This window comes from Kazachstania africana, chromosome 3 (assembly GCF_000304475.1).
Source record: "Kazachstania africana CBS 2517 chromosome 3, complete genome".
NCBI lineage: Eukaryota > Fungi > Ascomycota > Saccharomycetes > Saccharomycetales > Saccharomycetaceae > Kazachstania > Kazachstania africana.
In genome coordinates, this window is record NC_018942.1 from 198,259 (window position 1) to 213,740 (window position 15,482).

At 36.1% G+C, this 15,482-nt stretch overlaps 7 protein-coding genes and 1 non-coding gene across 8 annotated transcripts; 2 read left to right on the forward strand and 6 right to left on the reverse strand.

Annotated features, from left to right (window-relative positions):
* Positions 1–34: 34 nt before the first annotated feature.
* KAFR0C00980 (dipeptidyl-peptidase III) lies at positions 35–2,140 on the reverse strand (the record flags this gene model as incomplete). The annotated part of the gene is made up of 1 exon (XM_003956179.1): positions 35–2,140. One exon carries the CDS (start codon positions 2,138–2,140, stop codon positions 35–37), a length of 2,106 nt encoding a protein of 701 aa, XP_003956228.1.
* A 334-nt stretch (positions 2,141–2,474) lies between these two features.
* ARG1 (argininosuccinate synthase) lies at positions 2,475–3,737 on the reverse strand (the record flags this gene model as incomplete). The annotated part of the gene is made up of 1 exon (XM_003956180.1): positions 2,475–3,737. One exon carries the CDS (start codon positions 3,735–3,737, stop codon positions 2,475–2,477), a length of 1,263 nt encoding a protein of 420 aa, XP_003956229.1.
* Positions 3,738–4,565: 828 nt separating this feature from the next.
* Positions 4,566–5,789, reverse strand: GPD2 (glycerol-3-phosphate dehydrogenase (NAD(+)) GPD2; the record flags this gene model as incomplete). Its single annotated transcript, XM_003956181.1, has 1 exon — positions 4,566–5,789. The coding sequence occupies one exon, from the start codon at positions 5,787–5,789 to the stop codon at positions 4,566–4,568; it is 1,224 nt and encodes a 407-aa protein (XP_003956230.1).
* A 1,585-nt stretch (positions 5,790–7,374) lies between these two features.
* PRS5 (ribose phosphate diphosphokinase subunit PRS5) lies at positions 7,375–8,673 on the reverse strand (the record flags this gene model as incomplete). Its single annotated transcript, XM_003956182.1, has 1 exon — positions 7,375–8,673. One exon carries the CDS (start codon positions 8,671–8,673, stop codon positions 7,375–7,377), a length of 1,299 nt encoding a protein of 432 aa, XP_003956231.1.
* Positions 8,674–8,998: 325 nt separating this feature from the next.
* On the reverse strand, positions 8,999–9,081 carry KAFR0Ctrna14L. The gene has a single exon. It is a non-coding gene; the product is annotated as a tRNA-Leu (tRNA).
* A 932-nt stretch (positions 9,082–10,013) lies between these two features.
* On the forward strand, positions 10,014–11,300 carry APM4 (Apm4p; the record flags this gene model as incomplete). Its single annotated transcript, XM_003956183.1, has 1 exon — positions 10,014–11,300. The coding sequence occupies one exon, from the start codon at positions 10,014–10,016 to the stop codon at positions 11,298–11,300; it is 1,287 nt and encodes a 428-aa protein (XP_003956232.1).
* Positions 11,301–11,490: 190 nt separating this feature from the next.
* CRT10 (Crt10p) lies at positions 11,491–14,184 on the forward strand (the record flags this gene model as incomplete). Its single annotated transcript, XM_003956184.1, has 1 exon — positions 11,491–14,184. One exon carries the CDS (start codon positions 11,491–11,493, stop codon positions 14,182–14,184), a length of 2,694 nt encoding a protein of 897 aa, XP_003956233.1.
* A 127-nt stretch (positions 14,185–14,311) lies between these two features.
* ARP2 (actin-related protein 2) lies at positions 14,312–15,325 on the reverse strand (the record flags this gene model as incomplete). Its single annotated transcript, XM_003956185.1, has 1 exon — positions 14,312–15,325. One exon carries the CDS (start codon positions 15,323–15,325, stop codon positions 14,312–14,314), a length of 1,014 nt encoding a protein of 337 aa, XP_003956234.1.
* Positions 15,326–15,482: the final 157 nt, after the last annotated feature.

Genomic DNA, 15,482 nt, shown 5'->3' on the forward strand with positions numbered 1-15,482 from the left:
GCTTATTACTGAACAGGTTTATCGTGTGTGATTCTCATAACTCACGTTCGACGAAAGATTGGATCATACCGAGTGCAGTCTCCTCGTACTCGTTCAATTGGACCTCGTCATCTAGGAGACGCGTATTGGCCTGGATGAATTGTCTTCTTGGAAGTCTCTTAGCTATAACAATATCCCTGAATTTTGCGAGTTCCGGAGTAACTGTGGATCTGTTGATATAATATTCGCTACCGCGTGCATAATCTGCAGAGCATTTAAAGACATGCAAGTGTGTCAAATAGTCTTTGACAGCCCCGTGACCCGCCGTCTCAATGAGCGATCTATCCATGGAAATCTTAAGATCGTTATTCTCAGCATCGTATTCAATATTCAAAAAGTTTTCTGCCGAACAATGTAATAAAAATGTTTTCATAATAGAATACCTTGCCTGCATGTGTGGTTGACCCCATTTTTGAGTCTTTGGATCCCAGAACTCAAGTGCCATTAGACCTGCCCTTGCCATTTGTAAGTAACCCGCGTAAATGACATTGTCTTGCTCTTCTTTTGTTTTGAAGCCGAAAATATCCAGTAATTTCCTATTTGTTATTAAGTACATTGCAACAACTTCAGCACGAGTCTCTTCAAACGCACCGGCAAGAGAACCAAAAACGGAGCCCCAAGTTTCACCCAATTTGTAACAGGTCTTGACAGGCTTACCTTGCAAGTCCAAAGGTGGATTATTGATGTCGAAATTAAACTCGTTTGGTGCAGTTTCCATCAATAATTTACCAGAACCATGACCTAGCAATTCATGGATACCAACCTGAACCTCAAACGATTTACTTTGATATTTATCAAAGATTGCACGATCACTATCTTTAATGAAACTTGGTGGGTATTTCGAAGACGCTTTTGCTGCAGCACTTAAAATGTTACCCAATGAAACATTCTTGAAACCGATAGTTAATCTAACATCATCATAATTAGGGATGTTGATACCTGCTGGGATACCAGATCCTGTAAAAGTCAAGACTTCCAACGAAGTGAAATCAGGAGGATTGAACTTTGACTTTTCATAATCTTTATCCCATGGTAATAGTGATATGAATTCTTCGGCATTTTCGACCATTGTTGCAAACTTAGCGGTACGTTGCTTATTTTGTATGGAAACTAAAGATTCAAATTCACCAATAATACCAGAAGGTTCTCTGTAGGTTTCAATAAATCCAATGTTTGTTTCGACAGTTGGCGATATATCTTTGACCCAAAGCTTTTGAGCTTCCTTATGGGCATGTGAAGATCCTGTCTTGAAGCATTTAATATACTCTTCAACCATGTTAGCTTGGGTTTCGTTGGCCGCATATTCCTTTGCTTCTCGCAAGAATGAGACGATTAGACCCATTTCACGAGAATGATCACCGAATTTGAACTTTACTATAGCACCATTGCTCAAAGCAATCTTTTCATCTGGGTAAGAGTCAGAAACTGTGTTTTCTAACAATTGAGAGGCAATCCAAACTTCAAAGAGATTGTCTTTAACTTTATTAATCCTTGTATTCTCTGGTAAAATTGAATATTTTGCAAACAGCTCTTCTTTCAATACATTCATATCCTGTAGAGTAATTGGATCACCTAGATAATAAGAAGACATATGACCATCTGAAGGGAAACCTAGCAAGGCAATGTCTTCATCTATGTAATAAATACCCTTTTCAATCAATTCCTTGACATTATTGAATGGAGAATTTTCTACTGGTCCATTCAAATCTATGTTAGCCGCTTCCACTATTTTGTAGAAAGATTCTTCAGAACATCTAGGAATGAACTTTGAATCACCGAAAGACTTGTAGTTACCTAAATTTGATAAGAATTGTGACACATAATCTAGATAGTACTCAGCTTCGTTTTCTTCTAACTGTAAATCAGAGTATTCTTTTCCATTTAAGTTTGCATTTACTCTCATTATCAAGTCGAAAATCGGCTCACTCTCGTAAGATACTTGTCTAAGCACAATTCTTGTACCAGCATGGGATGCCTTCGACATAAAATGCGCATATTTTTGTTCTTGAGAGGTCAATTGTGGGAAATATTCTCTCTTCACTGACAACATATTGTAAGGTGCATCATGATCAGCGTAATATTGACTCTGTGCCTCTTTCATTATTGATTTTTGTCTTGTAGGTCTTGTGAAGTAGATAATTTAATTTTTTATCTTTTTTTTCTTCACAGCTTATAAACTCGAAATGTCACACTGCTTTGATAAATGATATGACAGAACTCTTGTATAGTAACAATTGATATATCTAAGGTTAGAAGGCTTTTACTAAGCATGCAATAGCTTGACAGTAATATTTTCCAAATTCATGGTCTGAATTTAAGGTAAGACAAATGAGAGGTAATGCAATATAATCGAAATGAATTTTTTATCGATGAAGCATATTATATACAGATACAAAAATAAAATAATGCGAAGGTAAAGATTCTATAAAATCAGTTTACAAGGTTAATTTTTCATTTTTATTTCTCTTAGCTTCACCATACTTTTTAACTCTAATGGCTTGAATGGCAATGAAACCAGTAGTGTCCGTTGGTAAAAAGCCAGTTAATTCATCCATGGAGGATTCGGTTGCATCATAAAGGTTTTCGGTATTAGAGAATCTGCCGAGAACAATGACATTACCCTTATAGAGGCTTAATCTAACCGTACCATTTACAGTTTCTTGCGAAGGCTTGATCATAGATCTGATATATTCACATTCTGGAGTAAAATAAGAGCCATTGTACAATAATTTCGAATAGGTTGGGGTAACAAATTGATCTCTAATTCCACGGACCTCTTTGTCGAGAGTTAGACCTTCTAGATCTAAATGAGCCTTTCTCAAAACAGTCAATGGAGCTTGTTCATAACAACCTCTTGATTTCAAATTGATGTAACGATTTTCCACAATGTCGATTCTACCGACACCATTGGCTCTTGCTAAATTAGAGGCAGCTAAGAAAATGTCTAGGGGCGAAGTAACAGAAATCTCCTTACTAGACTTTTCACAGAAGTAAGTTAACTTAGTTGGGAGACCTTTAGTAAATTCGATGGACAAATCTTGTGGCTTATCAGGAGCATCAGTTGGATCAACAATTAATTTCCACATATCTTTTGGGGGGGTAGTGTTTGGATCTTCAAGAATACCGGCCTCATACGAAATATGAGCTTCGTTTTCATCAGTGGACCATGGCTTTGCCTTAGTCTGAGTGACTGGAATACCCTTTTCAGCGGCATAATCTAATAAGTCCTTTCTGCCAGCAAATTTATTGAAAAATTCTGGTAATCTCCATGGAGCAATAACTTTAACATCAGGTTTTAGAGCGTAGAAGGATAATTCGAATCTGATTTGATCATTACCTTTACCTGTGCAACCGTGAGCTACAGCGAAACAGCCTTCTTTTTCAGCGACGTCAATTTGTGCTTGAGCGATGACTGGTCTTGCTAAAGACGTACCTAATAGATAGACGTCTTCATAGACAGCATTGACTTGAACTGCAGGGAATAGGATATCAGTGACGAATTTTTCACGGACGTCTACACAGACGAATTTGTTTGCACCAATGGCTAAAGCTTTCTTTTCAGCTGCGGCAAAGTCTTCTTCTTGACCAACGTTTGCCATGAATGCGATGACTTCATAGCCTTGTTCCAATAACCAGGCTAAGATAATAGAGGTATCTAGACCACCAGAGTAAGCTAAACAGACTTTTCCTTTAGACATTTTTATTGTTATAATTAGTATATGTGTGTTTTTTTGTGAGTGATTGCAATTGATTGAATATTGAATTCTTGCTGATTATATGAATGGAATAGAAAGTAATTAAAGATGGAAACAAGATCTTACTTTATTAATTAAGAGCCAGTATTTATACTATTTGAATTGATGAGATTTCAAATAACTATTACCGCATTTGTGAGTCAACAAAAGACTATGACTGTTAAGTGAAAACAGTAGCGAAGGCACTTTTTCGCGGTGACCGTTAAGTGAAAAATTTAGCGATGAGTCATATTCTGCGTAATATGGTAACGTAGTCTGTACAGAACTTTGAAAATATCTGTCATAGATCATAGTAAGAGTCAGATGGGGCCATGCCTACCTGTGTATACTATTGTTATGTTCTTTAGGGCATCCGACGAATTGAGCTGATGTATAAACTTGGATTAGAAAACTAGGATCAATGAAATCTGACAAAATAATACAGTTCCTCTGTAGTCAATTTCATAGTGATTAGAATGGAATTTTTCAATGAGGTAGTTTTACGCAGTCTTTTGAAATATATCTCTTGTCACTGTCAATAGCACAATCAAAACATTAATAAAAGCATTCATTTGACAAGATTAGCATTTCGTTGGAAAAAAAATATAATATTAGATATATGGATCTATATAAATAATGTACAATTAGAATTGGATTAGTTTATTCGTGGATTTTTTGTTATCTTTCTTATTTTTTTAAAAGTTTGTTATCGTTATTTCTCTTCAAAGAAGAAGAGCTGTATAAATGCATTTTGTTAGATTTTATTTTTGATAAACGTAATGTAAATTGAATCTATTCTTCAATTGGACCGAGTTCTTCAATCATTTCCGGTAGACCTTCCATTGGGAAGTTATTGTAAACGATTTGATAAACGACTTCGAATAATGGGAATTCATCGGTCATTTCACAAGTGTATAACCATTCGTGAACTTCTTTACACGTGATGATACCTTGAGCAGATTGACCATTCAATAATTCCTTTTCTGCTTCGAAAGCATTTTTCTTTGTCTTGGCCATATGCTTAGCCACTTTAACGTTTCTACCACCGGAACATGTGGTGATTAAATCGGCAACACCAGCAGATTCTTGATAATAAGTTTGGACTCTTGATTCAGGGAAGAAAGTTTGACCGAATTTGATAATTTCACCAAGACCGATTCTTTGTATAGCGGCAGAAGCGTTATTACCCCAACCTAGACCTTCGACGAAACCACAACCTAAAGCGACGACATTTTTCAAAGCACCGGCGATTGAAATACCGGCTACGTCATCAATCACATTTACGTGGAAATAAGGTCTGTGGAAAAGAGCTTTTAAGACTTTATGGTCTACGTCTAAACCTTCACCTTTATAATCTTTCGGTAATTGGTAAGCGACTGTAGTTTCAGACCAATGTTCTTTGGCGACTTCTGGGGCCAAATTAGCACCCGAAAGAGCACCACATTGGATTCCTAATTCGTCTGTAATGTATGAAGAAAGTAGTTGTACACCTTTCTTACCGACTTCAAAACCTTTTAGACATGATATAGCACGTACCCATGGTTTCACTTGACCCTTCAAACTTTCTACAATTTTTGGTAAAAATTGATGAGGGACGTTAAATACCAGGATATCGGCACCTTTAATAGAATCTAATAGATCAGGATTAGCGATTAAATTTTCAGGCAAATCAATATTTGGTAAATATTTGACGTTTTGATGTTTTGTATTTATGATATCAGTTAAATTTTCACCATCAATTTTTTCTTGAAAGACCCACATATTGACGTCCTTTTGGAATAGATGAGGGAAATGCTGAGTATTTTCAGCTACGACCTTTGCAATGGTGGTACCCCAATTACCTGAACCTATGACAGTAATTTTGAAAGGATTTCTATTGAGACTGATTAGAGATTGAGTGGATTCAGTTCTCTTGAAAGGGGAGCCGTGGTGAGCATAAAGATGACTATTTGGCATGGCGATACGAAGAGTAGGAGATAGTCTTTTGAGTAAAGTAGTAGTATTCCTTGAAATCATTATACAAAGAGAAAAGAAGTTAATAAAAGAGAATAAGAAGTAAATATTTATAAAATATATATATAAAATTGAAATAAGAAAAGAGAGAGAGAGAGAGAAAGGAAGATCCCGTAATAAATAAAAAAAAAAAAAAAGAATATAGGTAATTAAGGATAAAAATTAACGGTTTATCAAAAATGCGAGGGACAAAAAAAAGTGGATTAAAAGAGAGACAAAGCCAAACAAGATGAATCAAGACTTTACTTATGTATGAATAATAAAATTTGCGATAAGTTGTGAGATGATGGTGATGTGGTGCGGTGCGGTGTAGTAGCTATTCTAATCTGCCATGAAGAGAGTTCTTCCTCTACAACGAGTTCTGTTAGTTCTTTTCTCCATGCTACTGTAGAAGAGTAGAGAGAGAGGGTGATGATTGATTAGATACATTAATTAGTAGTTGTAATTCGCTCTTCACGCTGATGAGGATGTCAACAAGGTGAGATTTTTTTTGTCCTCTTTTTCTTTTTCCTCCGGTGATGGTCACAATGGAGGTGCCTCAGAAAACATCCGCAGCCAGCCAGAATCCCAATTTTTGGCAACAAACGTTGAGAGCCGGACTGTGCGGGTTGTTTTGGGAAGAAAAGTTGGAAGTCCAAAATGTGGCCCAAAAAATTTGCTGTCTCCTTTTCATTTTTTTGGGTCAAGAGGGACAAAAAAAAATAGAAAGAAGCAGAACCGGAAGAAGGACTGGAATCGTGAAATGAATGCTACATAAAAGTCGTTGTCATACAATATATACATGTCTATCTCTCACTCATTTCTCAATCTTTACAAGGATATAATATGGATATATTCGTTATTATTGGAAAAGACATCTTAATCGTAGCCTCGGTGGTGACTTTCTTTCTCGTCTCTACGAAACAGTGGAAGTTACAATGATCTCCCATTTGTGCTCCGTTGGGTGAATCCGGATATTTCAAAGTTCCCAGAGTGGTATCTATCGCTCGCATCCCCTCTATCTCGAGTTTTGCTCACGGGGACCATTTTTTTGGTTTCCACGTCAAGAGAGAGACCCACACATCGTATCTCCGATTTGCATAAAATCGGTAGAACGGAAAAACGTTTCAACAGCGACAATTTAAAAATTGATCATGAGACGTTTTTTTCTTTTGCTCTTCGGTCGCACAGGTTACTTACTACCACTACTACTACTACTACCACTTTACCGTCACCCTCCCCCACTCTACGGACAAGTGCGAAAGGGTGATAGTGTGGGCCATTACAGGAAACAACTTAAATTCACTTGAATCAGCAGGCATCTGCTGATTATACGATTGATTCTTGCCACGCCATCTTGTTTCTTGTTACTACGCTCATGTAAAAAGCTCCAGGGAGATGCTGGCTGAGTCACTATGAATGTTGTTTCAAGTTACAAAGAAAAATTTCCCTTAGCAACACAGTAACTAGTAAAGGGTTTTCATCTTTACATTTGGCATCGCATCAGCCATCTCTCTCCCACACACTCTCTCTCGAGAATCTGTAATATAATTTTGTTTATTTGCTTATATAATATTTTTCTAGTCGAGATTTCTTGTTTTTCTTATTTCTACCATCCATGCTCAAATAACATAGAAATTGATTCACCATTATGAATTCTTCTTATAGCTTCCCCGAATACTCGAGAGACATCCATGACATCAACTTTATCCTTGCCCAATGCTTTGATGGTCTCCTTTTGAGGAATAGTATTAGAAACAATCAATTTATCAATACTACTCTCCCTGATTCTTGCTAATGCATCTCCAGAAAATATGCCATGCGTAATTAATGCATATACAGTACTGGCACCTTGATCCTTCAATAATCTGGCCGCTCTAGTTATGGTATACGATGTATCCACCAAGTCATCAACGATAATGCATGTCTTATTCCTTACGTCACCAACTAACATTGTGGTTTGAATAAATTTAGAATTCTCAACAGTCTTCTCTAAATTTAATCTAGAAACTAATGGTTTCGCAGAGATTGGTAATGATCCACCAGAAGTTAATGTGGCATCAGGAGGACCCTTCAATAATTGCGATCTACGTTCCTTGTGTATCAAAGCAAATGATAATTCTAATGAATCAGCAATAGCAGTGGCTCTCTTAGCACCGCCTGCATCGGGTGAAACAATCACGGCATCTTTGTAATTTGGAATATTATGTTGTATGTAATTAGCGGCAATAGGCTTACAATAAAGATTGTCCACTGGTATATTGAAGAACCCAGGGAATTGTCTATCATGTAAATCCATAGTAATTACATGATCTGCACCTGCTGTAGTTAATAAATTGGCAATTAATGTACCTGCTTGAACAACCCATAATTTATACCCGGAATTATTGGAATTGAATATTTCCTCAGCATCATTACTTGAGTTGGTACTATTCAAAGGATTTTTGCCATTTGAAACCATTGGAATTCTAGAGAATGACATCGATTTCTTTAATTCAGAATTAGAGGATCGTATAGCACTACTTAATGATTTATCACCTGGTTTCGCCGTGGTAACCATCTGATCATCATCTGGTTTAGAGATCAATGGTGCACCTTTCACAGTGTATGGAATATCAGGTTGTCTAGAATAACAGAAATATGGCATCACAGCAGTAACTTTTGATGCAGATGCAGATTTACAGGCGCTAATGATAATCAAAAGTTGCATAAAAGTGTCGTTAACATGACCACATCCACTTTGAATCACATAAACATCTTTTTCACGCACAGACTCACCAACACTTATGCTGGTTTCACCATTGGAAAATTTACCTAATTTCACTTGAGATGGGTTTATATCCAAATTTTCACAGATTTTGGAAACTAATTCAGGGTGTGAATCACCACCAAAAATAACTATACTCATCAGTATATTCTTTGAATCGTTTTTCTACTACCTATTGATCAACTTTTATAAGTCATCATATCAAATAAAAGAGAGATGCCTTTTAGGACTAAAAAAAAAAAAAAAACAAAACTAGAAGCGCTTCGATATTAAAATTTTTTCAATACCACAGTATATTAAATATCGTTTTGAACGTTGAGTAAAAATTCATACCTCATAATAATTAAGAAATCAGGTAAGGAAAAATTGCGAGACACTTTGACTTGGGAATATGCATACGTAAGGACACTTAATTAAAGAATATTGCTACTGTTTGCAGTTGCGTTTAAAATTCAAAAAAAAATAATGAAGGATGCGAGGTTCGAACTCGCGCGGACACCGTCCAACAGATCTTAAGTCTGCCGCCTTAGACCACTCGGCCAACCCTCCATACGATTGTTGAGAATTGAATTCTTCGAAATGTTCCTTACCACACGATTTACATTACACGAAAACCACTCATAAATCACACATAACTGGACCATTTTGACTAATAACAGTTCTGACTGATATCCTTCAGTGTTAGAATGTATAGGACACTAGCAGACTGCTGAAACAGTCTTTTCACAAGACTGTGTTTGTGCTCCTCTCCCTCCCTCTCACGTTTTGTATAATGTGGTGCTAACAACGTAGTTAAGATTAAAACAACTGTAACCTTCTATTCCAAGTGTAGGGATATATTGTGTAAGAAAATAAAATTGTTGCCTAAATATTTTTATGATTCTTCAGTGTATTATAGTATTCCACCAATAACGTAAGTAGAATGCTGAAAATAAAAGTTAAAACTCATATTGTTTAGCCCGCAACAACTCCTCTTTTGCTACTGACCTCTTATATCTATAAAAGATATATGTGTCATGTAAGAAATATATTCATCCCTTTCAGCTATCTTTAAAGAGAGCCCAAAGAATAATTGTAGAAACGAGCGAACTCTTTCCCATAAACAAGATGGAAACTGAGCAATAATACCAAAGTAAATAAAGGTTAATCCCTTCTTTTGATCAAAAGTAAAATGTAATGACTGAATCCACTAATCTTCCTGTAGTTATGATTTATAGCGTTTCATGATGTAATTTCACCATTTTTTAATGCAATGAAAAAGTTCGAGCTTGAATATGCAACGTTGAACAGTTATGATACTTCCAAATACAAATTAGATAATTGTCAACACCATATGCTAATTTCTAATGAGATCAAGACAATTATGGCGGAGCTGACATAAAGCAGCATCAATGTACATCGAAGCGATTTTTAAAGTACGTCAAAAAAAAAAGATTCAAGTTCCCGTAAGCTTTTAAATAGAAGTAAACACATAAGTGGTGATGATCAGTGCTATACTAATTTATACTCCGAGGGGTGAGTTGATTGTGAGTAAGTTATACAGGAATAACATCAAAAGATCAATATCAGAAATTTTTAGGATCCAAGTAATCAATAATTTTAATGTGCGATCACCAATATTGACGTTAGGTTCAACAACTTTTCATCATATTCGTTCTACTGCCAATGATCCAACCGATGATGAGTTGTGGCTAGTTTGTGTAAATAGGAACAATGCTAATAGTGCAGCAATATGGGAATTCTTACAGAAGTTGAACTTAATTTTGCAACAATATGGCATTACCAGTGAATCAAAATTGAAAGACGAATTTATGACCGTGCATGAAATCCTAGACAACATGTTGTTAGGGACTGGAATTATCCAAAATACTGACTTGAAGTCAATCGTAGACAAAATGTCCGTGAAACCAATCAGTAGAACCAATGAAACAACGTCAACACAAACCGGTTTCTTAAAGAGAAGAAATACCATATTAACGACACCAGGGGCCAATTTCTCTCTTATTCCCACAAATAGACATGATGCCCATAAGAAAAATGAAATATTTTTCTTTGTCAATGAAAGCATGAACCTATTAGTTTCAAAAGATGGATCAATTTTGAAAAACTACGTGGATGGTAAAATCGAAATCAAGAGTCATTTGAACGGGAATCCAACGTGCCAATTTGAATTAGTTGATGATCAAACGAAGATAACTGATTTCAAATTTGATCAGTGTATTGAAAAAGTGCAATCAAGAACTGTAAGGGTTGCCGCAACGGACGGTGAGCTCGAAATAGTTAATTATCATGTAAGAGATGATAAGATAAATATTCCTTTCAAAATTACTCCAATAGTCTCTACAGTGAAAGATACAGTAGATTATAGGATATCATTAAAGTCATTATTTCCTAAGAACCTTTCGGCAACGGACGTTGTTTTGACTATCCCAGTCCCACCGAATACCATAGACTGTAAGATCAATGTGTCGAATGGTCATTGCAAATTCAAAGCTGAACAGAATGCAGTGATATGGACTTTCAACAAATTCAATGGGTCGACAGAAAATACCCTAAGCGCCATAACAATAGCAGATGGCAGACAAATCATGAACCTGGAAAGTTGGACGAGACCGTCTATCCAACTAACTTTCGAAATCACAATGTACAGCATCAGTGGATTGCTGCTTCGTAACCTTATGATTACTGACAAGGATAAACGTCGCTACAAGGCAAGCAGATGGATTAAATACATTTCTAGAGCAGGTTCCTACGAGATGAGATTTTAAGTTAAAGTATTTCCGCCCATGAAACCTCTTTTCCACTGACATAAGTTATTCGTTAGATTGTATGTAAATTAGCTTTCGAATGAATTATATATCACTTCGCATATAGATTTTACATAAGCAGAGTTTAAGAAAAAAGAACTATTTATTTTAATCGATGAGCAAGTAATACGTTGAAAATAGGGAAACAACAATGAATGAACCATTTTCCCAGTGGCTAGTTTCTCGACACATCTCTTATAAAGTAGAGAATGTCACAGAAACCTATGACTGCGAGGTCTTTGCTTCAAATGGTAGTCACATTCTTCCTCATTCAGTACCTATGAAGCATTATTATGTGGATAGAAGAAGACAATCAAATGATTTCCCACCTCAGGTAATGGACACAATTGACAATTATCTCAATGATTTGGAATCCTATGCAGTTGAAAAAGCCAATGTTCTCAATGATAACGGTGAACCCATAGTAGAATCTATTCTTCAAAATGGTAGAGGTGATTTTGAACCGGTCTGGTCTGATTCAAGAATACAGAGCCCTGCAGATCTCCTATTACCATTAAATCATAAATTGAAAGTTGAAGAAATAAATCCTCCGGCAAATAGTGTTTTTTGGTCCCCTTCAATTAGCAGTAATAATTTATCTTTTAAAAACAATCTATTTGTAATTTACGGTAGCTTATCATTCATCGTGAAAGATTTTTTGGTGGAGATACATAGATTGGATGAACCTTTTGACTCCTTTACGAATGGTCCGAAATGTGCCCTCTTTGTTGTTCACTGGAATATCTTAATGTCAAACGAAACCTTACACTTGTTAGACGGAGATAGAGTTGCACAACCCAGTCTGAACCTTAGACATTCAATCAACTTCATCAAAGTTAGTAAATTCTGGAATAAAGATGTTATTTCAATATGTCTAGACAGAGGTATGGTTCTAATCTACGATTTGGAATCAGTTGCTAACGAGTTCAATGAGTATCTAAAAAAGGCTTCTAGAGATAGTGTCTGGAATTTCTTAACTACAAAACCACTAGCAGTATTCAAAACGCCCGACAGTTGCTGGAGCGTTGACATCATTTGTACAGATAAGGTCACCGTGGTAGCGGCTGGCCATAATGGGCCCGGTGTCAGTGTATTCATATACGACAGGTTTGAAAATAACAAACTGTATGCATACGAAATACCGTCTGAACATAATGTGCCATCCGTGAACTTCATACCTGGATATCTTAGTAGTGACGGATTTGTGACACTATCCTATGCATCTATCTATGGTAATGTTACGACAGTTAAGATCAATACTTCAAAATTTCCCAACAATGATATTGAAGTAAAGTTTTTAGACACGCAGTTTTTTGGCGAATATTGCTGGACAGTGACACCAGTTCACAAATCACATTTTGCAAAAGTTCCAATTTTTGAACTGTTAAACTTAAATTTCAAGCAGCAAGCAAAAAAATCAGTTCTATATTCCGTTGTTTTAGATGGTTCCATCCTGAAACACCAACCCTCTAGTATTTGCAATTCGGGGAATTTTGGGATAGGCACTTTAACAACTCAAATACCGGTACCTACAGCTGCATTATCTTGGAGATGTCGGGAAGGGTTGCACGAAGATATGATTTGCTTAAGATTTACGACGTTCGATGACCTTGGAAAAAAATCATATGCTAGATTGATTCCAGATCCAGATAGAGATGAAACAGATCCAATTATGATTATCAATCATAGAGAAGCTCATTCTTGGGAGAGAGTGATCTTAGATTTACCAGATGATACTTTCAAGCAGTCCTTTTTTGACGAACATTCTCAATGGATTGCAACCTGCTATAGTGACGAAGATAAAAAAAATAACGATAAATGGTGGAATTCTAAATTCACGATCAGATCATCAACGATAGAAAACTCAAGCTACGGCCCACAATTCAAGTTTACAACTCTAGAAGATGAAGTAAGGAGTATAGAAGCAAAGTTACTTTCAAAATCGCATGAAATCAAATATGCTCTCAAGATGAATGGTAAAATATCACCAGTTTTTCCACACCTTCATGATACACTAGTTGGAAGATCAAAGTTTTTTGACGGCCATCAACCAGGGAAATGGTCTGATATAAGTGGATATGGTTTAGATGAAGCATTTAACGACCCAATGATTAGTGGTAATACGACTAGACATAGCTCACCTAATCCATCAAATGCAAGGGCTGGAAGTGATACTACAATTGAATATTATGAACAAAAAGAATGGGCTTTGCATAATCATATAAGAAAAGTTTGCAAGCTATTAGACAACATTGAACCTGGATCTGAATCAAGTGCAAATGGCTATAAGTTGAAGGATTATGACGACAACTTCTTTTTTGTAACAACTGCCCACAAACTTTATCTTGTGAAGGCCAATCCTCTAATCATAACATCTTACACTATGGATGATATTTTTCCTGTAAATGATGTTTCTGTGTGCTCAGAATACGAATTATTGAAGTGCTTGAATAGAATTAATTTTGTTTGCCATATCAAAGAATTTAATTGTCTAGTTGTCGCATCACAATTAGGTTTAATATCACTTCTAAAGTTAACTGAATACAACGGAATTTACTCTTTTAGGCAAGAGTATGTTATTGGCTGGCATTCACAAGATCCTGCATTCCCACGCCCTGATGATGACTGTATCCTTTCTAGAATCGAAGGCACCCCACATATGTGGAGGTGTGATATAGATGATGTCAGTTTCCCGTTTTTCAATATCACTGGTATTGATTATAGCTATGTTCCGTATGATGATGTAAACGGCAGGGGTGATTACGCCATTCTTTATGTCCTCGCGGATTCCACTTTACATAGATTCAACATAACAGCTCCTTTAGGAATTAGTGTTAAAAACTAGTTATCTTCAGAGTAATTTTATATAAATATTCAATCGCATTAATTTTTTTTTCTAGAATCATTGTAATATATAAAAGACATTAATATATATACATCCATTATATCTTTCTACTTTAAAACATGAAATACTATCTAGGACCGAATTTAGCCATCGCAGCAGGCCCACTTTCTTCCCATTCTTGCTTTGATAACCACATATGGTCTTTATCAGCCATGATATTAGCTAGAACAGCACCACCGATAAAAACCATATGCTTTCTTCTTGGAGGGTCTTCAATTCTAACCTTAAACTTATCTAATCTAGTTGGGTCATTATGTAATACTCTTGTGAACCATAGTTGTTTTAATTCTTTTTCTAATCTAGAAGGAAGACCAGGATACATACTCGAACCACCGGACAAAACAATAGCTTTGAATAAAGTGCTTCTAATATCAACATCAGCTGATTGTATAGTGTTGAAAAGAAGTTCACCAACGCCAGCTTGTTCAACATCCACAAGATTTGGCTGAAACAAACATTCTGGGGCCTCGAATCTTTCCGAACCAACTTTAATAACTCTTCCATCGGGTAATTCGTAGCTTTCTACCAGAGTAGTTGTTTCTCTTGCCAATTTGGTGTCTAAATCTAAATCATACGAGACATAACATAATTTTTCTTTTATTTGACGAACAGTTTCGAAATCTGCTGTTCTATTAAATGCATAACCACGGCGTGATAATAAATCGATTAAGTTTCTTGTAACATCCCTACCAGCAACGTCTAATCTTCTTGTCAAATGATTCAACACTACAGATTCATAAACAGGCACAATGTGAGTGACACCATCACCAGAATCAACAACAACACCGGATGAAAGACCCTGGGCGTACAGTGCCAACACAGCTTGAATAGCAACATAGACACCGCCAAAATTGTATTTTTCGAACATAACTTCGCACATCTTTTCTCTATTTTTGATAGGGTTCATTGGTGGTTCGGTTAATAAAATTTTACCATTAGAAGTATCTGGTAACTTCATTTGCTCATAAAATGCATAATCCCAAAGTAATTCCATGTCAGTCCAGTTCTTAATAATACCATTTTCCATTGGGTACGAAATTTGTAAATAAGAACGAACTTCTGACGCTTCACCACCGATCATTATATCTTTTAAAGGCGTAGTTATATTGGCACGCTCTTCTGCTCTTAAGATCGGTCTACCCACAATAGATGGGAACGTGTAATCTGGAAAATTTTCACCAGCACGACCGATCTTTACGAAACCAGTACCTTGATCAAGGACTATTTAAGATTGACAG